We start from the raw sequence: 22,740 nt of genomic DNA on the forward strand, positions 1-22,740 counted from the left end.
GGTGTGGATGATGGGCTGAAGGGCCTGGTTCCCTGCTGCTTGACTCGATCATTAGCATTGAGCCATAAACACAGAAAGCACAAGAAATGATTAAAAACAACTAACAAATTGAAAAAATAATATTTACCTTTCTCTCTGCTTTTAAATCCTAGAAGCCCTGTCAAAATCAATAAGGTCTCCAAACTCAACAAGAAGTGGACAAGAGAGACAGAGTTCCATTGTTGAAACCCATGAGAGGTTCAGCAACAGAGGGGAGCCCCAATCCAGGCATCTATGTTTAACAATTCGCGTGGAAAAATCAGAGACTTCCTGAGGAGTAAGTGGGTGGTTGTTACATCCATTCCTAACAACCCATTCCAACTGGTGCCACATTGCAAGGCACAGTGGTCCTTATATCTCTTACATGGAGGAAGAAGAATTGGAATTCCATTTTGTTCACTAGTGCAACCTTCCTCACAAAATATTGCATGGTCTCATTTAATCCTATCATTCAATTTGACTATTGGTTGCTACTTATTCAAACTGCATCATAAAAATAGAACTGTTTTTAACATACGTTACACTTGGTGTTTTAACACTACAGGCAAGTGATGACCCTACTTTGTCCCAGAGAAATTCCCAAGAATTTGCCCTCCCTGGCATTTAGGGGGAGTCCCGCCCCCAGCTGATGATGCATTACGCACACAGGATGAAAAGTAAGTTCCTGGCTCCCCTTCCCATTCATCGCTCGGCTGTTCCCTCTCTCCAATCGGTCTCTCGCTTGCCCGCTCCCTCCGCCCCAGCCATTGGTAGGTTGGTTGGTCGCCTGCCCTCTCCTTACACCCCCAGCCGTTGGTAGGTTGGTCACTTGCCCGCTCCCTCCCTCCATCAAGTGGCCCGTTGCGACAGCAGCACAATGCGGGATGAATGGCCAACTTTGTTTCCCGTGATCCCTCACGCAGCTGGAACGGCTCTGGGAAATGCAGCTAGGTGAGGAATTTTAAGGTTAATGATGGCAGCCATTCATCCCGCATTGTGCTGCCATCGTGACTGGCCAAACCGGCTGGTTTTGTCGGGCAATAAGTACCTTTTAATTTTAGTGCCTACATGACGCAGCACGCAAGCGCTGACATCACGAAGCTTCCTGTTTGGACACTTGCCTTTTCACATCGCAGGGAGAGGGTCATTCAGGAAAATTACCCCGTTTAAAATTCCCGGCTGACGTTTTCACACCGCAGGTTCACAGGAGGGTTCCTGGGAAAATTTCCCCGTTTAAAATTCCCGAGATGACCTTTTCACACCGCAGGTTCACAGGAGGGTTTCCGGGAAAAGTTCACCCGAGGGTTCCCAGAAAAATTTCCCGGGAATCTCCATTTTACACTGCGGTGTGAAAAGGCCTGGTGTGATTGTACAGTCTATCTATCTTGGCAGAGTCTAACATCATGAATAACAGTCCACTTCCACTTTCACTGTGAACAGTGCTCATTTGAACCCTGCAGCAGTCACGCTCAATGAATGACTAAATAAAGCAGACGTTAATAACTGGCACACATAAATGTAGTCAATGGACACAATTGGATTCAAAGTACAAATGCAACCAGGAAAACCTTGCAGAGCTGTGATGAAGACACAAGCGAAATAAAGTCAGAATGCAAGGCCAGTACTAATACTGATATGATGTGGTTCACATCATCCTTGAAGGCATGAAAACCTGTAGCAGTCACCCAGCCTGACATCCAAACCTCAAAATTCATATAACCATATAACTATAGTATGGAAACAGGCCATCTCAGCCCCTCTAATCTGCACCGATTTAAATGATCTCCTCTAGTTCTACTTACCTGCTCCCTGCCCATAAACCTCCAATCCCCTCACATCCATGCACTCATCCAACTTTCTCTTAAATGACAACATTGACCCTGCTGCAACTACCTCTTCTGGAAGGTCATTCCACTCAGCCATCACTCTCTGAGTGAAGAAGCCCCCTCTCATGTTACCTCTAAAGTTTTGCTCCCTAATCCTTAACTTATGACCCCCTCATTCCAATCTCACCTACCCTCAAGGGGAAGAGTCTATTCATATCTACTCTATCTATCCACCTCATAATTTTAAATACCTCTATCAAATCCCCTCTCAACCTCTACGCTCCAATGAATAAAGACCCGGTCTATTTAATCTTTCTTTGTATTCTAGATACTGCAATCCAGGCAACATTTTAGTAAATCATCTCTGCACCCTCTCTACCTTATTGATATCCTTCCTATAATTTGGGGACCAGAACTGCACACAATATTCTAAACTTGGCCTCACCAATGCCTTGAACAGTCTCATCGTCACCTCCCAGCTCCTATATTCTATGCTTTGATTTATAAAGGCCAGCATACCAAAAGCCTTCTTCACCACCCTATCTACATGAGAATCCACTTTCAAAGCACGATGAACCGTTATTCCAAGATCCCTCTGTTCCTCTGCATTCCTCAACGCCCTCCCCTACACTGCATATGTCCTGTTCTGATTATTTTTCCCAAAATGAAGCAATTCATACTTATTTACATGAAACTCCATCTGCCATCTTTTAGCCCATTCTTCTAAGCCGTCCAAATCCTTCTGCAGTCCCCAAAAACCTTCCTCACTATCCACAACTTCCCCTATTTTTGTATCGTCTGCATATTTACTCACCCAATTTACCACTCCATCATCCAAATCATTAATGTAAATGATGAACAACAAGGGACCCAACACCAATCCCTGAGGCACATCGCTTTCACCAGCCTCCATCCTGACAGTTATCCACCATGGCTCTCTGGTGCCTATCTTCCACCCACCGTTGAACCCATCTGACTATCTCAACATTAATCCCCAATCCCTGAATCTTCCTCACCAACCTTCCACATGGAACCTTATTGAAGGCCTTACTGAAATCCAAAGAGACAACATCCACTGTTCTACCCTGATCAACCTTTCTAGTCACCTCCTCAAAAAATTCAACAAGATTTGTCAAACATGACCTTCCCCTCACAAACCCACGTTGGGTGTCCCTGCCTCTCTAGATACTTATACATATTATCTCTAAGAATACTTTACATTAGTTTACCCACCACCGACGTCAAATGTACTGGTCGATAATTGCTGGGCCTACACCTGGAGCCATTTTTAAACAGAGGAACCACGTTCACGACACGCCAATCCCACGGCACCACCCCCCCCCCCCTCCAGTGACTGCTGAAAAATCACTGTCCTTCCAATTCTGACAACCTGCTACGGCGACTATAGCTCGAATAAACCTGGCATGACTCAGAAGGGCAACCACAGTCCTCTTCACTAGGGACCCTGCAGGACAGACAGCATTTATGCAACAATACGAACCATTGATGCTTTGTTTCATGACCACTGAGAATTGGCACAGGGAACCAGAAGATGTGGAGACTATGGCCCCCTTCCCCGTCTGAGAAAGACAAGCAGAGGAAACAACCCGCAGGGATGATGGCCATGCCGGCGCACCAGTGAGGGGGCTCTGTGGTGGAAAGGCCCACGCATGTGGCGACTCAAGTTGAGAAACCCACAGAGGCTTTGGGCTGCTGTAGGGGGTCTCACGCCGGGCTGCGGGCTGCTGGAGACCGGCTCAAATCTGGCTGAAGGGGCGCCAGGTGTTGGAACTGGGATGCGAGGGGGTGCCGTGAGCATTGACTGTGTCAGAGGTTCAGATCTGGAGCTGGGGCTGCCAATGGTTTGGACTGGACTCGGTGTGGCTGTGGAGGCTGAGGAAGCACTGGAGGCGAATCTATGGACATGCGATGACTCTGGGGGAGGGGGAAACTCTCTTTTGCTTCTCTTTCTCTGGCTGTAAGAGGCACTTCAGGCAATTTCTGCCGATGGCGAATCTGCCCGCCTTACAGCAGGCAAAAGTAATATGACTCTATTTTACTACATGACAATAAATTGAATCTTGAATCTTGAGTTACTCAAGATTGTTTTCTGGTCCAGATTAGAGCATCCAAAGCCTCTTCACTTAGAGATTAAGGTTAAAACTAATAATGCATTATCGATGAAGGAAATAAAAGGTTTTAAAAAATCTGTTTCTAAAATATGGTTGTGCAGTTACATCATAGCTGAGGATAATGATGTGCAGGGCCATCAATCAGTGCCTGCACACAGGACGATTGGTGAGCAAGCCCTCTGATCCCCTGAAGCTGGGCGAAGAGCAAGCAAGGTGTCCGCCCCTGAGAGAGAGGCTGACAACAGGCAGGGCCCTGCACCTTGCGAGTTCTCGTTGGAGTGAAAATAATAAAAAGTAACATTTTAGGACGTGGGCGCTATTGTTACAAATGCTAATTTTATGATTTGTTCATAAAAGCACATTTTCAGAAGCTAATCTGACTTCTGCCTCTTTAGTGTTTGGGCACTCAGAAAATTTCAGGAGAGCTGACCTCCAAACCCCGTCTGACATACAATTCCTTTGTTTGTCCTGGAGAAATTGTCCTGAAATCATATATTAAAAATGTAATATACACGATATATTTCAACTTTTGTGTGTGTTACGAGCCCAGAGGACCCCAAAATCCAGCAGCAATATTCACCCAGACTTATACAAAAATTGATTTTAATTATCTTTAAACATGAAAACACAATCATACTTTAACTTATCACTATTGACTTAACTAACCTAACTTAACCCCCTTCTAATTCTAAGCGCATGTGTATGTAATGTGTGTGTAAGTTCAGAAAAGTTCATTGATTCACAGTCCAATCTCACTTCTCATTCCTCCAAGTTCACTGGTTACAGGCAATTCTTATACTGTGCCCAGAATTTAACATTTATAAAGTTCACCAGGCTTTGGTGCTTGAAAGGTAAATGGTAACCGGGAAAATTCTCATCAGTTTTCAGAGAGAGAGATTTGTTTTCCAGGACACCCACAACTGATTTACTTCCATCAGCCACTTCAGTGTCTTGCTGACGAAACCTGCCCCCTTCAAGTGCCCACTGCATAAACCCTATTGGCTAAATCATTTCTTCATATTGAGATTCACACCATTGATTGTCATCACCGCTGTGTTAAATGGGAGTCAGAATAAACCTTTGGAAGAGAACCCCCGAATTCCAGATATCAGTCCAGTAAACCTTCTCTCAGCTTGTTCCGATGCATTAACCTTCTTCCTTAAATAAGGAAGCCAGTAGTCCAGATCAGCCATTCTCATGGGGGGGGGGGGGGGGGTCTCGGCACCTTCAAGTTTCCTTTTCACCTCACATACCAAGTATATTTTTTAATGTAGTCGATTGGAGAGGAGTATGGAAGAAAGCAAAACTTGATAGCTTCACAGGGAAGGGGGCCCATAAACTTTGAACAGAGTCATTGGCAGGGTGGGTGGGTGGGTGGGTGGGTGGGGGGAAATAAATGAAAAAAAGTTTGAGAATGGCTGCTCTAGATTGGTCTCACCAATTCCCCATGTAATTGAGGTATAACCTTCTTACTTCTGCACTCAATTCCCCTCCTAATGAACAGTAAGGTTCTGCTTGCGTTCAGAAATAACTCCCTGCTAGTCTTTCCCCAAGATGTGCATGGATTCTGCTGCATTGTAGAACTCTGCATCCCCTCCCCGTTCAGACAATATATGTGTTTCTGTCAAAATGGATAATGTCACATTTTACTTAGTTATAATCCATTTCCCACATATTTAGACAGTCAACCTATCTGCATTAGTTTGCAACTTCTTTATGTCTTCATTGATCTTTTTGTACTCGCCTTTCCAGAAGTGAACTCCATTTATTTTTCCACAGTGCTTCCTTACCTCACGAGAATTTACAGCATATTCGGTTCTTATTTCAGATTTCCAACATCCTTAATTTTTTTTCTAATTCAAGTATTTTTTAAATCATTTTCTTGACCCATGGCTAGTGGAAAGACCTTAAAGGTGTCTGGAGATGAGTTACCATAGGATATCCAGCCACTACCCTGGCTCTTCCTAGTGGTTAAATAAGATTGGTCAACAAAAAATTTGCTTCCTGAACACTTTTGGGTGTATTTTATGGATTCTAGGCTGCTGATCACAAAAACCACCTTAAAAATTTCCAATCACGTGCCATTTTTTAGATATATCCAATTTCTGTGATTTCCTGTCATATTTTACGAGAAAACTGCCCACAAAGCAAGCAGTTTTGGTCAGTCCAAGCATTCCTGGGAATCCACTCAGTGCAGGCACTATGCTTAGGGTAGATGCAGGCAGGCTATAAAAACAGCTCACATATACAGATGCTGTGCATTACATTGATTATAGATTTGATGCATGTTGATTTTTAAAAAACAACACACTGTAACAGGCCAATTTGGCTCTACAAGTCCGTGCTGCCCAATTTTCACCCTATTAACCTACACCCTCGGTACATTTTTGAAGGGTGGGAGGAAACCCATGCAGACACAGGGAGAATGTACAAACTCCTTGATGACAGTGTGAAATTCAAACCCATGTCCGGTCCCGATCATTGGCGCTGTAAAGGCATTGTGCTAACTGTTCTTCAGCCAATAGCATAGTGAGTGTACTTCTGTTACATTTGTGGCGAGTAAACGCTTAAGGCTCAGTGACGCAGCATGACTGCACATATTAAGAAAGCCTATGAGTTCTACTTCGGTTGTAAAATTGGTGACCGAGACAAGCCCTGGGCTCCTCACATTTGTTCTGCAACATGAGCAGTGACCCTGAGAGCTTGGCTCATTTGAACTAACAGATCAGAATCATTAACCAATTAAACCAATTTCACAGTTGGTTACGTGAGAATAGGATTAAACACTTGGCAATTATCTGCAGCAAGGGACTATGAGTAGAGTGACTCAATTGATGGGAACCAGCAATAAACAAAAGGAAACCAAAATAAAGCCAAGCCACTCCAGCCTGAGTAATGTTGGGAGGGCAGCCTACCTGGGGGAAACAACCGAATCTGGCCCTGTGGCTTAGAAGGTTGAAGGAAGTGGAAGACAGTACACCCCTGGTACGTTTCAGACAGTGGGAGAAAACCGGTGTTCCTGGAGAAAGCCCATGAAGATATGGAGAGAACGTACAAACTCCTTACAGACAGCGCAGGATTTGAACCCCCGGTCCCGATCGCTGGCGCTGGTGCTGAAACAGACTTGCGCTAACCTCTACGCTGACCGCGCCGCCCCAATTAAAGCTCAGATACCTTCAGTTCAAACCAAAATTCTTCCGAGGTTTGCCTTTTAATAACAGATGAAACAAACATTAAGAACATCATGAACCTGGTGCCTTTGTCCTCATGATTCCCTTTGATTATTCAGTAGTCGGTCCTTCCCTGCTGAATCAGAAGGCCAAGGAGACCAGAGCTCGGCTCAGCACTGGAACACATTCCCCAGGCTGACAGTTCAGTGCCACCTCTGGGTGTCATGGAGTGCATTCATCCCTCAATCAGCATCTCCAAAGGCAGGCACCAACGGCAAGTTACGTAGGTGGTCTTTGAGGCATTTCCACAGTCTTAATTGGCCATCTTGGTACCTTCCCGTTTACTCTTATGACAACAACTCCAAAATATTTGTGGACATCCCAGGGTTATGATGGGGCCAAAGGGAGGTAATTACTGAGAGTGAATATCAGTACAAAGAATCTATCTTGAGGAAGATTGATGTCTGGCACTCCATGTAATTTAGATGCAGCACAGTAACAGGCCCTTCTGGCCCACGAGACCGCACTGCCCAAATAAACTCACTTGACCTCCTAACTCCATATGTCTTTGGAGCGCGAGAGGAAATCAGAGTGAGAGGAAACCCACATGGCGAATGCCAGAAGGCCTTCGACCCTTCATTTAAGACCTGATTCATCATTTGGGCAGAATGTGAGAGGAAGCCCATGCGGTGAATGCCAGAGAAGGCCTTCATTCCTTCATTTAAGACCTGATTCATCATTTGGACAGAATGCAAGAGGAAGCCCATGCGGCAAATAGCAGAGAAGGCCTTCTTCCTGCATTTAAGACCTGATTCATCATTTGGGCAGATTGCGAGAGCAAACCTACGCAGTGAATGTCAGAGAAGGCCTTCTTCCCTTCATTTAAGACCTGATTCATCATTTGGGTGTTCACTTGTTGAGACTTTTTCTGCAGGATAGAATTTCATGCTAAGTGAGATCAATCGCACCCAGCAGTCTCCGTACATCATTAGCCTCGTGCATTTGCACTCTCTCCAAGCACAGAGAACCCAGATTTAAAAATAGGCCTCAGTGAATAAAAATGTTGCCTCACAGGACTGATTTGTTTTTGGAATATGTCCTTTAGATATCACTTATAGAAGAACAATCCACAGCTCTAAACAGTTTTGGAAAAGCCTAGTCAAGGATTGAAGGGCATTCCCTCAGCAGAAGCACACAATGTGACAGTCTCCTAAAAGATATTCACGACTAATATCATATTTTAACAGAGTTAACACTAATTACTTCTAGCCTGATAAAACATCAATTTTATCCAAAGGATCAAGTAACTGGTGTTGTTTTTCTGTTAAATCCTGATGGGAAATTTTGGAAATATAATTCCTAAATTAGATTTATCAGATTCTCAATTAAAATTTGCTAAATTAACCCTTGAAAAGGTGTCAGTGTTACTTAAAAATCTGATGTATATTTAACATTAGGATGATGAAGTTCGAAGTTGTATTTTGTAAGAAAAAAAATTACGTATAACCTGAGAGGTAAATATTAAATTTTTTTTAACAGATTTGGAGCCCGTATAGTAAGCTTAAATTTATAAATAATTCCTCTGATTCCTCCTGTTTCATGAAGTCTTCTCTTAATTAATTATCTTTTTGTGGGAATGTTTTTATGTGAGATCTTCAAATGTTTCCAAGAGCAATCCACATTAATATGCATTCTTATTCTTTTCGTCCATTAGTGTGTTTTTTTTAATATATATCTATATATGCATAGTTTTTCTGTTTTTCTATATAAATTTTACATGTATTAATAATTTCCTTTTCATACTATTTTGATATATGAAAACTGTATCTATGCACGTGCTTATTATAAATAAAATGTTCAAAAAAAACCCCCAAAAGATCGCATTTAGTCACATGAGCATTGTTGATTCTTTGGGGAAAAGTTTAGTCCACCCACTTTTGGTGAGAATTAATGCTCGTGTTACTAGTAATCCCCACAACCTACGGATTACAAAAGCCGTAGCATACTTACATAGATTCAAAAAGACAAGCCTTTAGATAGTTCATGTTTCCTAAAAGCTGTACGTTGATCTTCAGCTGAAATATTTTTAAGCAATAACATAAAGGGTTCAAAATTTAAATGAAATACAAGACATGGATTCAAGGCTAACTTAGAACCTAGAACATTACAGCACAGTACAGGCCATTTGGCACTCGATGTTGTGCTGACCCATATATTCCTTAAAAATTGTACTAAACCCTCCCTACCCCATAACCCTCTATTTTTATTCCATCCATTTGCCTGTCCAAGAATCTCTTAAATGCCCCCATTGTTTCAGCCTCCATCACCATCCCCAGCAAGGCATTCCAGGCACCCACAACTCAATCTGTGTTAAAAAACCTAACCTCTGATGTCTCCCCTAAACTTTCCTCCCTTCACTTTGTATACGTCCTGTGGTGTTTGCTGACCCTGCCCTGGGCTGGCTGTCCACCCTATCTATGCCTCTCGTAATCTTGTAGACCTCTACCAAGTCTCCTCTCATCCTTCTATGCTCCAAAGTGAAAAGTCCCAGCTCTGCTTGTCTCACAGGAAAGCCTATTTCGTCCTAGTCCTCTGACAAGCATCATCCTGCAGGAATAATGATGGAAACAGATGCTAGAGTAGCATTTATGAGGCTTCTGCATTGATACAGGAGTATGCAGGGACTTAAGGGATGTGTATCACATGCAAGCAGCAGATCTGTTGCTTTAACTTGGGCATCATGTTTGGTGCAGACACATGGTCTGAGGGCATGTTCCTGTGCTGTACAGTTCTGAGTTGGTCTTTACTCAGTCTATTCTAGATTCTCATTCATGAATATTGCCCGGCATGGATCCCGCAGAATAATTTATTTTGCATTGCCCAAATTACTCAGGGGATGTTAGCTCCCTGTTAATAGAAATTTATGAGCCCCATCAAAATGGCACACAATGCTTATCTCTAGGGTCAACACTGCAGAGTGTGGTGGTGACTGAGCTGAGTGGGAGCCCTGAGAGAAAAGTATCACTTAAAGGTTTTGTCTCAAAATAAGACAAGGGGGAAAGTTCTTTTTAATGCAACACTGTAGCAGCCACGGGCCGACACAGCAAACAGCTGTCGAGCACAACGATCGGGCAGACAGCACGCGGGAAGAGACGCCCGCTCCCACTGGCTGCAGGAATAGCGGTCGAATCGACCAATCACCGCCAGTGGATTTCCCGGCTCATACATCCAGGACAGCCAATCAGCATCTAGCCTTGCTCAAGCCACGCCCCGGTGGTGACATGGCTGGCTGCCTTTCAAAGGCAGGGCTTCAGCCCAATAAAGCCAGTGTTGATTACACTCCCTTGGTGTGTGAGTCTTCTTTCAACCTAGAGCAGGGGTGTCAAACTCAAATTCACGGAGGGCCAAAATTAAAAACTTGGACTAAGTCGAGGACCGAACTAAACATTTATTGAAAATTTTCAACAACATCTGCATGTTTTCTCTTCTTTCAACATATGTAATGTTAAACTTTTTCTTATTAAAATAAATGTTTAATAATAGTTTTGGATAAACTCTTTCATTGTCATTGTCATTGGCCCATTTCCTTTAGCGTCTGCAACCGTGCACTTGACGAGTCAATGAGGGATGATTAAAGCAGTGGTCTTCAAACTTTTTGTTCCCACCCACAGACCACCTTAAGCAATCCCTTACTAATCACAGAGCACCAATGGCACAGGGACACAAGTGGAAAGAAAAAGGTTGAGAACTGTTGTATTGTGGTAACTCCACATCTGATTAGGTTAATTGTTAGGCAAGTGGTCAGAGAAGGACCCTCCCCCACCCCAAGAAAGGCTTAAATCACAGGAACAAAATAAGCTTCCGTCTCACTGCTCCCAATCTTACACACAGTCCTGATGTGGAATGTGGGGTCGCAGCTCCACGTTCACCCGAGTTCAGGTGCTGTCTGTGTGGAGTTTGTACGCTCTCCCCTTGTCTTAGACCAACAGGTCAGTCGCCTGATGAAGACACCCGAACCCCCTGTTGAAACGTCGGCGTCTGGGGCGGTGGAGGAATTGGCTGAGAAGAGCGCGTTGCTCCCACCCCCCTCCCATGGTTGGAGAGGGATTAAACTGCGATCTCACGGCGCCGGGCTCGTCTCCAACAAAAGGAGCGGGAGGCAGGGTCCGCCGCGCACGGAGCGAGGGGGAAGGCATCGCCAACGAGACATTTGGTCCAGCGTTGCCGCTGAAGCGCAGACCCAGCGAGGATGGTCCCCAACTCCAGCCGCGTCTGTGTGTCTGGAAGCCGGGCGGGCTGAGTGTGGCGCTCCGATCCCCGGGATTCGGGACTCTGAGATCCTTCCACACCTCCGGCATCTTCATTTTCACCTTCAGTGTGCATGCGCTATACTGGCGCGGCGGCCAGCGGGCCAACTCTAATATATATTTAATATGATCTTGCGGGCCAAATATAATTATATCGTGGGCCAAATTTGGCCCGCGGGCCAGAGTTTGACATGTGTGACCTAGAGCTATAACCTCAGCGACCCCAGGATAACATAATGATTAAATTGATTATTTATTGTCATGTGTACGGAGATACAGTGAAAAACTTTACTGGGCGTACTATCCAGGCAAGTTAACCCGTACTTTAACAGAACAGGTAATGTCAAATGAAACATAAGTGCAAAATGTAGTGGCCCAAGGAAAAAGTTCAGTTAAAATAGTGTAAGGACATCATCATTAGTAAACCTAAAATAGAGTCATTATTTAAAATTAGTTAAACAATACTTAAATCGATATTACCTTTCACAAAAAAAGTATTGTTATCCAAATGATAGCCCGCACAAAAAAAAGAATAGAACTGCAGAAAGATTTTGGATTACACAGCGGTTATTGTTTTATGAGGTCATTTTGATTGTCAAAGCTCAGTCTGCCGTGCAGAGGATTTAAAAGAAAGCCCAGAATAAAGCAAGCTGTGTCAATTGCACCATACTGGTCAGATGACCTGCAGCATATCCATTACACCAAAGTAAAGGTCACTCAATCAATATTCAACAAGGCTCAGAAATCACGATACAAGCAGACGCCAAAATGGATGCACTTTCCCGCACCTTCATTTCATCCGTGGATAAAGCCATTATGAATGAGGTACTTTATTATATCATCTACCCTTGGCCCAGAGGGAAAATAACATTTAAAAGCATCAATCAAAATGCACAGATGAAGCACAAGATGCTGTCCAGTCCTCCGCTCACTCTGCAGCACACTGACGTGGTCATTAGTGCTGCTGACCCACGTCTCCAGCAACCCAAATTCCATGCTGCTGCATGCTCGCCCGGTGACTGCACAAGTTTCCCCCAGCGCTTTCTTTTCCTGTCACATCCTAAAGGTGTGCTGGTAGGGCTAACAAGGCACTGTTGGCCATTGTAAGTTACCCCGGATGTACTTGAGTGGCAGACAATTCAAGAGGAAGTTTGATGGGCACAGGAGGCAGAAGAGGTTGGAGGAGGGGTCGAAACCATCGACCTCTTCGTGGATTCCTTGATCTCTCATCGACCCCCCCCCCAAGCATGTAAAAAATAAATAACTAAATATTATCGATAATAAATTTCTATAGCCTGGACATTTATTGACCCCTTGGAGAGTCCCATCAATCCTTCCCCCACCCCCAGGGACCAATATAGACCACTTTGCCGACCCCCAGGTTAGAGGGGAAGAAGGTGATGACTGGGACTTAAGGGAATCAGTATCGATGGGCTGAATGTGTTGTGTAAGATTAGGTATGTTTATTTCAGGGTCGAGATTGCCTTCTGCTTTAATCAACCAAAATGGATTCTGGCGCACATTGTTCCTGTGAACATCTATGGAACTTTTAATTAAAACGTGGTTAAATACAAGGATGAATGAGGACAAACAAAACTTAACTTAAAGACGTGTCTAGTTTGCAAATTTGAGAATCCACCTTAACTCCAAGTCCTTATGTCCACTGTAGCACTAATAAGTGAAGGGACAGTTGGCTGTTCCCCTTCATTAGAATCATAAATATTTATTATTTATACTGTGAATATAAATGTTCTTATTTTCTTTTCTCCTCCTTTTATAATGATCTTTGTGGTCTTCATTCTATTTAATTTGTGGTTGTTTGTTTTATGTAACCGGGAAGCAGCAGTAAGTAAGACTTTCATGTGCACACTGTACTTCTGTATAAGACAATAAACCCTCATTCATTCATGTCCAAAGAGAACAAAGACATCCATCCATAGATCTGACTGGTCCAAAACACATTTGGTTGGTCATTCCATTTCCTAAACCACTTTTCCTGCATCCTCACCCACAATCAACTTCCATTCACTTCCACGATGGCAGAACTTTGCAGGCACTATGGCAGAACGCGGTCCTGCGTGCATGTCCTCACTGGGCCTGGCCTTCTGTACCTGTAGCCCCTCCCCATGAGATTCCCCTAATAAAGGCCGAGAGCCCTACTCTCCTCCCTCACACCTGCCTTGGATGTGAGCCAGCAGCGTGTGGAGGCATGTCTGGGTCTTCTGATCAATAAAGCCTTTGACTTCCCTCATTTTTTTTTTGCTGTGAAGATACTCATGAGAACTCGTAATGTTGCTTTGGTCATCTGCTCTAACTCTTCAGAGACACAAGATGGAAATTGGATGAAAAGATGCTGGACGAACAGAGGGTCAGGCAATAATTGTGAAGCCAAAGGGACATTTCTGATTGGGCCAAGATTCAGTGTTTTCACCCAACACATTGGCCATCTTTTTGCCACTGCAGATGCAGCCTGGTCTGCTGAGCCCTCCAGATTTTCGCTATCGACATTTCTACGCAGAGCCCTTGATAGATATTCTTCTTTTAACTGGAGTGGATCCCTTGAGATCCTGAGAAGCTGACAGATTTCCAGCAAGAGGGGATGAAGTGGCCTCAAAGGCAAATTTAGAGTGTTCTGCACACACTAGGCTCTGTGAGGCCCTGATGCCCAGACTCATGGTCCTGAATACCATTCCAAATGCTTTTTCTCTTCCTTCAGCTACCATGGGACGAAAATTCTTCAAGAGTCGGCGGAGATCTTCCCTTGCTTCAAGAAGGCTTTGAGAATATTCTTGATTCATTTCCTCTTTTTGCCCAACTCAAGGGCTCTGAATGGAAGTGGAATGATATGGCTTCCCCTATGGCGCCAATCTAGTTTAATTACACTGGAAAACAATTTTTTTTCAAAAGGTTTGCTTCCTGAAAACAAATTGGGGATTATGATAGACAACTTCAAGCTGAACACAAAGATAATTTCAGATTTGCTGTATCACGTAGGAAGTTAGAGAAACATTATTGAATTTAGCATGTTTAATTGCATAATGATGCTGACATATTATGTAAGTTCAACAGACATAAAATAGTCTGCCACTGATTTGTACGCAGCATCTGATGCCTCTCATGTCAGTGTCCAACAATAGTCAGCCAGCATTGATGGATTCTAGGTGCCATGGTCGCAATTTCCCCAGTGAAACCTTTCATCATTGATTGCACCAAGATCAGCAGGGAAGAAGTCCAAGGGTGACTGCAGAAGATGAATTTTCAATGACATGTTGCACTTCAAAATCTTCATTGTCCATTGTTATGTCTCAGCAAAACAATGAGGACATACCAAAGGTGCAACATTTCCACCCACACTTCCTTCCTCACCACGGTCTGGGGCTCCAAACAGGCCTTTCAACTGAAGGACTCATTTACTAGATCCGGTGCTCCCTTTCTGGCCTTCTCTACATCGGAGAGATCGGTCGCAGACTGGGAGATCACTTTGCCCAGCACCTTCACTCTGTTTACAACCACACTGACCTCGCAGTGGCCAACCGTTTCAATTCTGGGTGGCACTCCCACACTCACATTTCTGTCCATGGCCCTTATGTACTATTCCAACCTGACCACCCGCACCTTATTTTCCATCTGGGAACCCTCTAGATTTAATTAACCTTGACTTTACTGCCTTTACTGCTTGTTTCCCTGCCCCCCTTTCCAGTTCCTCCACTTACCCAGCCATCCCCCTCCCCCTCATCACTGCTATCCCCTCCCTCCTTCCTCCACCTATCTTCTCCTGTCTTTGCCATCCCTTCCCACTCTTTTGTTCGGACGCCTACCAACATTCTCTCGTACCTTGATGAAGGGCTCAAGCCCGAAACATCGGTTCGGTATCTTTACCTTGGCTATATAAAAGACACGGTTTGACCTGCTGAGCTTCTCCAGTATCTTGTGTTTCTACTTCAACCATGGGGTCCACAGAATTTTGAGATTTGTTACTTACTGTTTCACTTCATGGTTTTGTTTGCTTGAAGCAGACTTAAAATATGACAGGAAATCACAAAAATAGGTTACATCTAAAAATCAGTAGGTGATTCTAAAATTTTAAGATGCCTTCCGTGATCAGCAGCCCAAAATCCACAAGGTACACGCAAAAGTATGCAGGAAGCAAAGTCTTTATTGTCCAGTGTTTTTGCCTCAGCATGGTCAGGATGGGCTGCAGGACCTGTCCTAGGCTATGGGGATGTTGGCCTGGGACAGAAAGCTGACATTGATTTGCAAATCCTTACTGTGGACTTGGAGAGAGCCACTGGTGGGATCTTTCCAGTGGTTTGAGGTAGTCCATGAAAGGCAGGGATGGATTTTGTGCTGAGTTTCACATCTTCATCCTCAAACACCCTTTCCTCATTTGGCCACAAGTGTGCTGGTGTGAAAAATTTAAATTTAGATATCCAGCAATGGGCCCTTCCGGCCCGCGAGTCCATGCTGCCTGAATACACCAATAAACCCTCAACCCTTATATTTTGGAGGAAAATAGAGCACCTGGAGGAAAGGTGATGATGAATTTCATCATTCATTCATCTTTGTCTTTGCTTAGATAATGGCTTCTGGGGTACAAGAAAGTAGCTTATATTTCCCATGCTTTTATTGTCAGTGTGATATGGCAGGGGCTGGTTGGTGAAGGGCTTTTTATCGAGGATGAGTGCTTCAATAACAACTAAGTCAACAGTAACATGCAACTTGCACATGTGTATTTAAGGCCTACTACAGCTCGGGGTAGAATGGGGTGACTTGGTTCTGAAATATGGCGGTCACAGGTTGAACAGCTTCACATAGAACCATAGAAGCATAGAAACAGGCCCCTTCGGCCCTTCTAGTCTGTGCCAAACCATTTTTTTTGCCTAGTCCCACTGACCTGCACCTAGTCCATAGCTCTCCATCCCTCTCCTACCCACGTGCCTGTCCAAATTCCTCTTAAGTGTTAAAAATGAGCCCGCATTCACTACTTCAGATGACAGTTCGTTCCACACTCCCACCACTCTCTGTGTGAAGAAATTCATCCTCATGTTCCCCCGAAACTTTTCCCCTTTTACCCTTAACCCCTGTCCTCTGGTTTGTATCTCTCCTACCCTCAATGGAAAAAAACCTATCCACATATACTCTGTCCATCCTCCTCTTAATTTTAAATAACTCCATCAAATCTCCCCTCATTCTTCTACGCTCCAGGCAATAAAGACCTAACCTTTTTAACCTGAAGTCCAGACAACATCCAGGCAATAAAGACCTAACCTGTTTAACCTGAAGTCCGGGCAACATCCTAGTCAATCTTCTTTGCACTCTTTCTATCTTATTGATATCTTCCCTGTAGTTCGGTGATCAAAAATTGCACGCAATACTCCAAATTGGGCCTCACCAATATCTTGTACAACTTTACCAGAACATCCCAAGTCCAATACTCAATACTTTGATTTATGAAGGCCAATACGTCAGAAGCTCTCTTTACAACCCTATCCACTTGTAATGCCACTTTCAGGGAATTACATATTTGTATTCCCAGATCCCTCTGTTTTATCGCACTCCTCAGTGCCCAACCATTCAATGTGTACGTCCTTTCTTGGCTTGTCCTTCCAAAATGGAACATTTAATGAAGCATTAAATTCCATCTGCCATTTTTCAGCCCATTTTCTCAACTGGTAGTGCTGCAGGTTAGGTTGACTCCAGCAGGAAGTTTATTGGGTATATTTTGCTACACTATAGAAGTACAGGTTTCTGTTCCTATTTAGCTTTATGGGAAGTTGTCTGACATATCAGCAAGTCTTAAATTAGATGAACACCTACGATTCAACATGCTGCACCAGGACCCAAAGAAAAGCCAATCTCTCACATACTTCCTCGTAGATTTCAGCTGAGATACTGAACTCATAAACCTAACACCACTAACAGTCTCGTCCCAATCATATCTATTTCCACAAGAAATGTATCTATTTTGGCCCAGTGGATTTTCACCTCCAGATCAGATGGTTAACTTTGCTCCTCACTGAGGGGTTCCTACAGAGAGAATGCTCAGAGCAATCTATTTTGTCTCTTTCAATCTCAACGCTAAATATGGAAGCTTTCACCTGCTTCCATGTTTACGATGCCAACCCAGCTTTTGACATCCAACTTAAAATAAATGCTTGTACACCCAATTATTAACTTTTGTAGCAAAAGAAAGAATTTGAAAAAGTAATCATGATATTTTCTGCAGAAAACTATGAAGCTATTCACATATTGTTTGAAAGATCTTGTATACAAATTGCCTCTTGCGGTGATAACTATAGAACAATGAAACTCATGAAAAGCAACAAATTGAATTGTGAAATTTCACAGTAAAACAGTGAAACAGGAAAGCCTGCAGACACTGTGATTGGAGTAAAAACACACTAAAATGCTGGAGGAACTCAGCCTGCCTTTCAGCGTCCATAGGAGACAAAGATACCATATATTTTGGGTTAATAGGTCAACCTCATTTTCAGCCTCATTTTAAGGATTTTATGGTAAATCCAGCATATTTTCTGGCATCTAAATGGACCCACAAGGATCACGCGGATTGATCTGCTGGGCATTGGCTGGAGGTGATTGTTATCATGGAGGGTCCATCAACACAACACAACTCATGACAAAAGTATGAAGCGAGTTTTAAGTACAAAGTGAGAGAAATGACCAAGAAAACCAACAACTGCACTTCTGCAAGAAAATTTGATGCACATGAGAAGTCAGTAAGAGATTGGAGGAAGAAAGAAGAGGCTTAAAGAAAAATACCAAAAGGCAATGTTCAATGAGAAAAGGAATAATTCATTGGCCAGAGTTGGAAAATCACGTTGCAGAATGGATACATGAACAGAAGCAAGATTGCTACATGGTCACCCGAAATAAAGTAAGAACATTTCCACAGCAGTGGGCCAAGTCTCACCCAGACCTCAGTGATAATTTTGAGGTTACAGTAGCCAGGTGCAATCATTCCATGAACAGAAAATATCTGGCATGATGCCAAAAAACAAAAATTGCTCAGAAACTACCAAAGGATCTGGATCACAAAGTTGTAAGTTTTCACCAGTTTATTATACAGAACAGGCAGAAACACCAGTTTGCATTGGCAAATATCAGAAACATGGACGAAACCCCCATGAATTTCAACATGATTTGCAATACAATAGTAGAATAGAAATGTGTTAAAACTGCAAACCAGAAGTACAGGCCATGAAAGGACCAGTTTACCATGGTGTTATCATCCATGGCCAGCGGGACAAAGTTTAGACCCATGGTAATCTTCAAACGTAAAATCAAACTGAAAATGAAATTCCCTTCAGGTACTTTTTGTGAAAAAAGGATGGATGGATGAAAATGGTGTAAAACTATGGCTAGACAATGTGTTGAACAGGCAGCCAGGCAGTTTATGCAAAGAATGGAGTTTGCTGGTCTAGGATAATTTTTGTAGCCACTTAACTGAGAACACTAAAAGTAGATTAGCACTACATCATTCTTACATGGTGGTTATCCTGGATGGTTTGACGTCTATATTGGAACTTCTCAATATCTGCTTGAACAAGCCATTCAAAGACAATGTGTGCGATGTCGAGTGCAGAAAAGTCATTTACAGAAGGCGGGGCAATGTGTGCTGTTCACTTGATGTGCTGTATAACTTTGTGATCAAGGCATGGGACAAAGTTAAAAGTAGAGACTATGACAAAATAATTTTAAAAGTGTGGAATCTCTTGTGCAATTGATGGAATGGAAGATGATTTATTGTGGGACACTGACAATGAAGCTGAAGCCGCCTCATCAGATACAGTCAGGAATTCATATGATGACTTTTTTTATATAGTGGAAGTATGGATGTGCTTGCCGTCATCTTTGCTTCAGACGATGATGGTGAGTGATTTTGAAGGGTTCTAAATGTGTTGTAAACTAAGCGGCATCATCTGCAAAGAGTAGTTCACGGACAAGTTTCTCTTGTGTCTTGGTGTGAGCTTGCAGGCGCCTCAGATTGAAGAGACTACCATCCGTGCGGTACCGGATGTAAACAGCGTCTTCATTGTTGGGGTCTTTCATGGCTTGGTTCAGCATCATGCTGAAGAAGATTGAAAAGAGGGTTGGTGCGAGAACACAGCCTTGCTTCACGCCATTGTTAATGGAGAAGGGTTCAGAGAGCTCATTGCTGTATCTGACCCGACCTTGTTGGTTTTCGTGCAGTTGGATAATCATGTTGAGGAACTTTGGGGGACATCCGATGCGCTCTAGTATTTGCCAAAGCCCTTTCCTGCTCACGGTGTCGAAGGCTTTGGTGAGGTCAACAAAGGTGATGTAGAGTCCTTTGTTTTGTTCTCTACACTTTTCTTGGAGCTGTCTGAGGGCAAAGACCATGTCAGTGGTTCCTCTGTTAGCGCGAAAGCCGCACTGTGATTCTGGGAGAATATTCTCAGCGACACTAGGTATTATTCTATTTAGTAGAATCCTAGCGAAGATTTTGCCTGCAATGGAGAGCAACGTGATTCCCCTGTAGTTTGAGCAGTCTGATTTCTCGCAGATGATGCCGCTTTAGTTGCCCATTCAGAGCCAGCTCTTCAGCGCTTGACGTCCTGCTTTGCGGAAACTGCCAAAATGTTTGGCCTGGAAGTCAGCCTGAAGAAAACTGAGGTCCTCCATCAGCCAGCTCCCCACCATGACTACCAGCCCCCCCACATCTCCATCGGGCACACAAAACTCAAAACGGTCAACCAGTTTACCTATCTCGGCTGCACCATTTCATCAGATGCAAGGATCGACAATGAGATAGACAACAGACTCGCCAAGGCAAATAGCGCCTTTGGAAGACTACACAAAAGAGTCTGGAAAAACAACCAACTGAAAAACCTCACAAAGATAAGCGTATACAGAGCCGTTGTCATACCCACACTCCTGTTCGGCTCCGAATCATGGGTCCTCTACCGGCACCACCTACGGCTCCTAGAACGCTTCCACCAGCGTTGTCTCCGCTCCATCCTCAACATCCATTGGAGCGCTCACACCCCTAACGTCGAGGTACTCGAGATGGCAGAGGTCGACAGCATCGAGTCCACGCTGCTGAAGATCCAGCTGCGCTGGATGGGTCACGTCTCCAGAATGGAGGACCATCGCCTTCCCAAGATCGTATTATATGGCGAGCTCTCCACTGGCCACCGTGACAGAGGTGCACCAAAGAAAAGGTACAAGGACTGCCTAAAGAAATCTCTTGGTGCCTGCCACATTGACCACCGCCAGTGGGCTGATAACGCCTCAAACCGTGCATCTTGGCGCCTCACAGTTTGGCGGGCAGCAGCCTCCTTTGAAGAAGACCGCAGAGCCCACCTCACTGACAAAAGGCAAAGGAGGAAAAACCCAACACCCAACCCCAACCAACCAATTTTCCCTTGCAACCGCTGCAATCGTGTCTGCCTGTCCCGCATCGGACTGGTCAGCCACAAACGAGCCTGCAGCTGACGTGGACTTTTTACCCCCTCCATAAATCTTCGTCCGCGAAGCCAAGCCAAAGAAGAAATGTGTTGTTGTTTTCAGACAATTATAGCGATTTTGAATAAAAATCTCAATGAAAATGTATCCCGGTTGGGTTTTATTTTAGTTTTTTGTGGGTCGACATGTTGAATCGTTTTTTTCAAGGTCAACTTATTCGCCAGATCAGTGCGGATTGGATTTTGAGCTGAATTTAAGGTCTCAAAAGTATACCCGGTGTTTAAGTCGACCCCCATTTTTTGAGGGATTTTTTGGGGTTTCACGATTCGACATGTGCCGAAGTAGAACGTATATTACCGATGTTTTGGGCCCGAGTTCTTCTTCAAGGGAAAAGCAGAATGAGCAAAAATTGAAATCTCAGAGTAATGACAGTGCCGGCTGGGGGAGGAATCTGACCAACAACAGGTGTTAATTGGATCTGGTAAGGGGAGAGGTGAAAATTGATTATGTTTGTGTGAAAGGAGACAGGGCAAAGGGAGAGACAGAGCTGGGGGGGGGGGGGGGGGGGCATTTAACAAAAGCCAGAGAAGTCAATATTAATGCCATCCAGTTGGAGGGAGCCCAGAGCTGTTGTTCCTCCAATTTACGGGTGGTCTCAGTCTGGCATTGCATGAGACCATGGACAGACGTGTCAGCAAGGGACTGGAACAGGGAATTGAAATGGGTGGCCAAATAAAAGAGATAAACTGGAAATGCTGGAAATATTCAGTCCGATAACATGTGTGGAGATGCTTGCATAGTATCTCCATTTTGTTTCATTTCAGGTAATCGGCAACATTTTTTAACATTTGTGATTATTATATCACTTGGTTTTCATAGGAATCTAATGACACTTTAAGCACCATCCCTCTTATATCACCTTAAAACATCGAAAGTATTCAATCCAACCCTTTTAACTGCACATATACAAATTATGCGTCAACTTGTAAATCAGAGAAGGGACAGATTGCCAATTACACCACTTGCAAGAAACTGTAAAGCAAATGTTCTGGAATATTATTCTTTTAGCTGCCATTGGTTTTCCTGTGGGGAAAAGCTATTTTTAAAAATTCTTTAATGGAAATAGGCTCACATGAGCACCCTCCACAAGTGTTATTCCAAAAAATCTCAGGGAGCAACTCAGTTAGTTGCCAATTGAGGATTATGAGCCAGTGCGCTGGTTCTACCACTACAAGACATGTCTTATCGGGAGCACGGCTGAGTAATGCTTGGAAACAAGACTCAAGAAGGTGAACCCCATTCAAGGACAAAGCAGTCTGCTGGATCAGCACACGAAACATTCAACTGGTGCAGACCATTGGCAGAATGCACTTCAGTAACATGTCAAGCACCGCCCACATTTGTAACCTTCAGTCCCGAGGGCAAAGCAACTAGGGAACAAAGTACACTAGTGGCTGCAAAACATTTTGGGACATGAACGATTCTACAATAGCCCAGCATCTTTCTTTAAAAGCCTTTTTATTTTCCCTGAACTATCACAAAACTGGAAAGAATCAGAAATAATCATCAACTACAAAAGAAACTGTATTTATATTCCTCTGGAAAAAATGTTTATTGTCTTCTTGATCTACAAACAAAACCTCCACTCTCCGTTCTTAGGCTCATCATGCTCCAAAGATCTTTAATGGTTAAACTTTTCCTCTGATGCCACTTGTTATTAACAGCAATCTGAGCAATAATAAAGTAAACATCATCTGTCTGACAACAGCACACATTGGCAACTAAGTGACACAAGTGTAATGTGATATAAACACATAAGCACCTAGACGCGCAAAACCAC

The 22,740-nt window shown here is 43.7% G+C and overlaps 1 protein-coding gene and 1 long non-coding RNA gene across 6 annotated transcripts in view; one reads left to right on the forward strand and one right to left on the reverse strand.

Moving 5' to 3' along the window:
- Positions 1-968, forward strand: part of LOC138747399 (uncharacterized) — a 39,866-nt gene extending 38,898 nt beyond the window's left edge. The window contains exon 3 of the long non-coding RNA XR_011347477.1: positions 153-968. This is a non-coding gene — a long non-coding RNA (uncharacterized lncRNA). The remainder of the gene's footprint in view (positions 1-152) is intronic.
- znrf2b (zinc and ring finger 2b) overlaps positions 1-22,740 on the reverse strand; it is a 225,397-nt gene that overhangs the window by 56,608 nt on the left and 146,049 nt on the right. For 3 of the 5 annotated variants that reach the window (XR_011347460.1, XR_011347464.1, XM_069906546.1), the window contains exon 3: positions 9,157-9,221. The exons of the other annotated variants lie outside the window; for them this stretch is intronic. Coding sequence is in view for 1 of the 3 variants with exons in the window: in XM_069906546.1 (XP_069762647.1) it covers positions 9,163-9,221 (59 nt within the window). In the remaining 2 variants the exon portion in view is untranslated. The remainder of the gene's footprint in view (positions 1-9,156; positions 9,222-22,740) is intronic. 5 annotated transcript variants of the gene reach the window in all.

This window comes from Narcine bancroftii, chromosome 1, assembly GCF_036971445.1.
Source record: "Narcine bancroftii isolate sNarBan1 chromosome 1, sNarBan1.hap1, whole genome shotgun sequence".
Lineage (NCBI taxonomy): Eukaryota > Metazoa > Chordata > Chondrichthyes > Torpediniformes > Narcinidae > Narcine > Narcine bancroftii.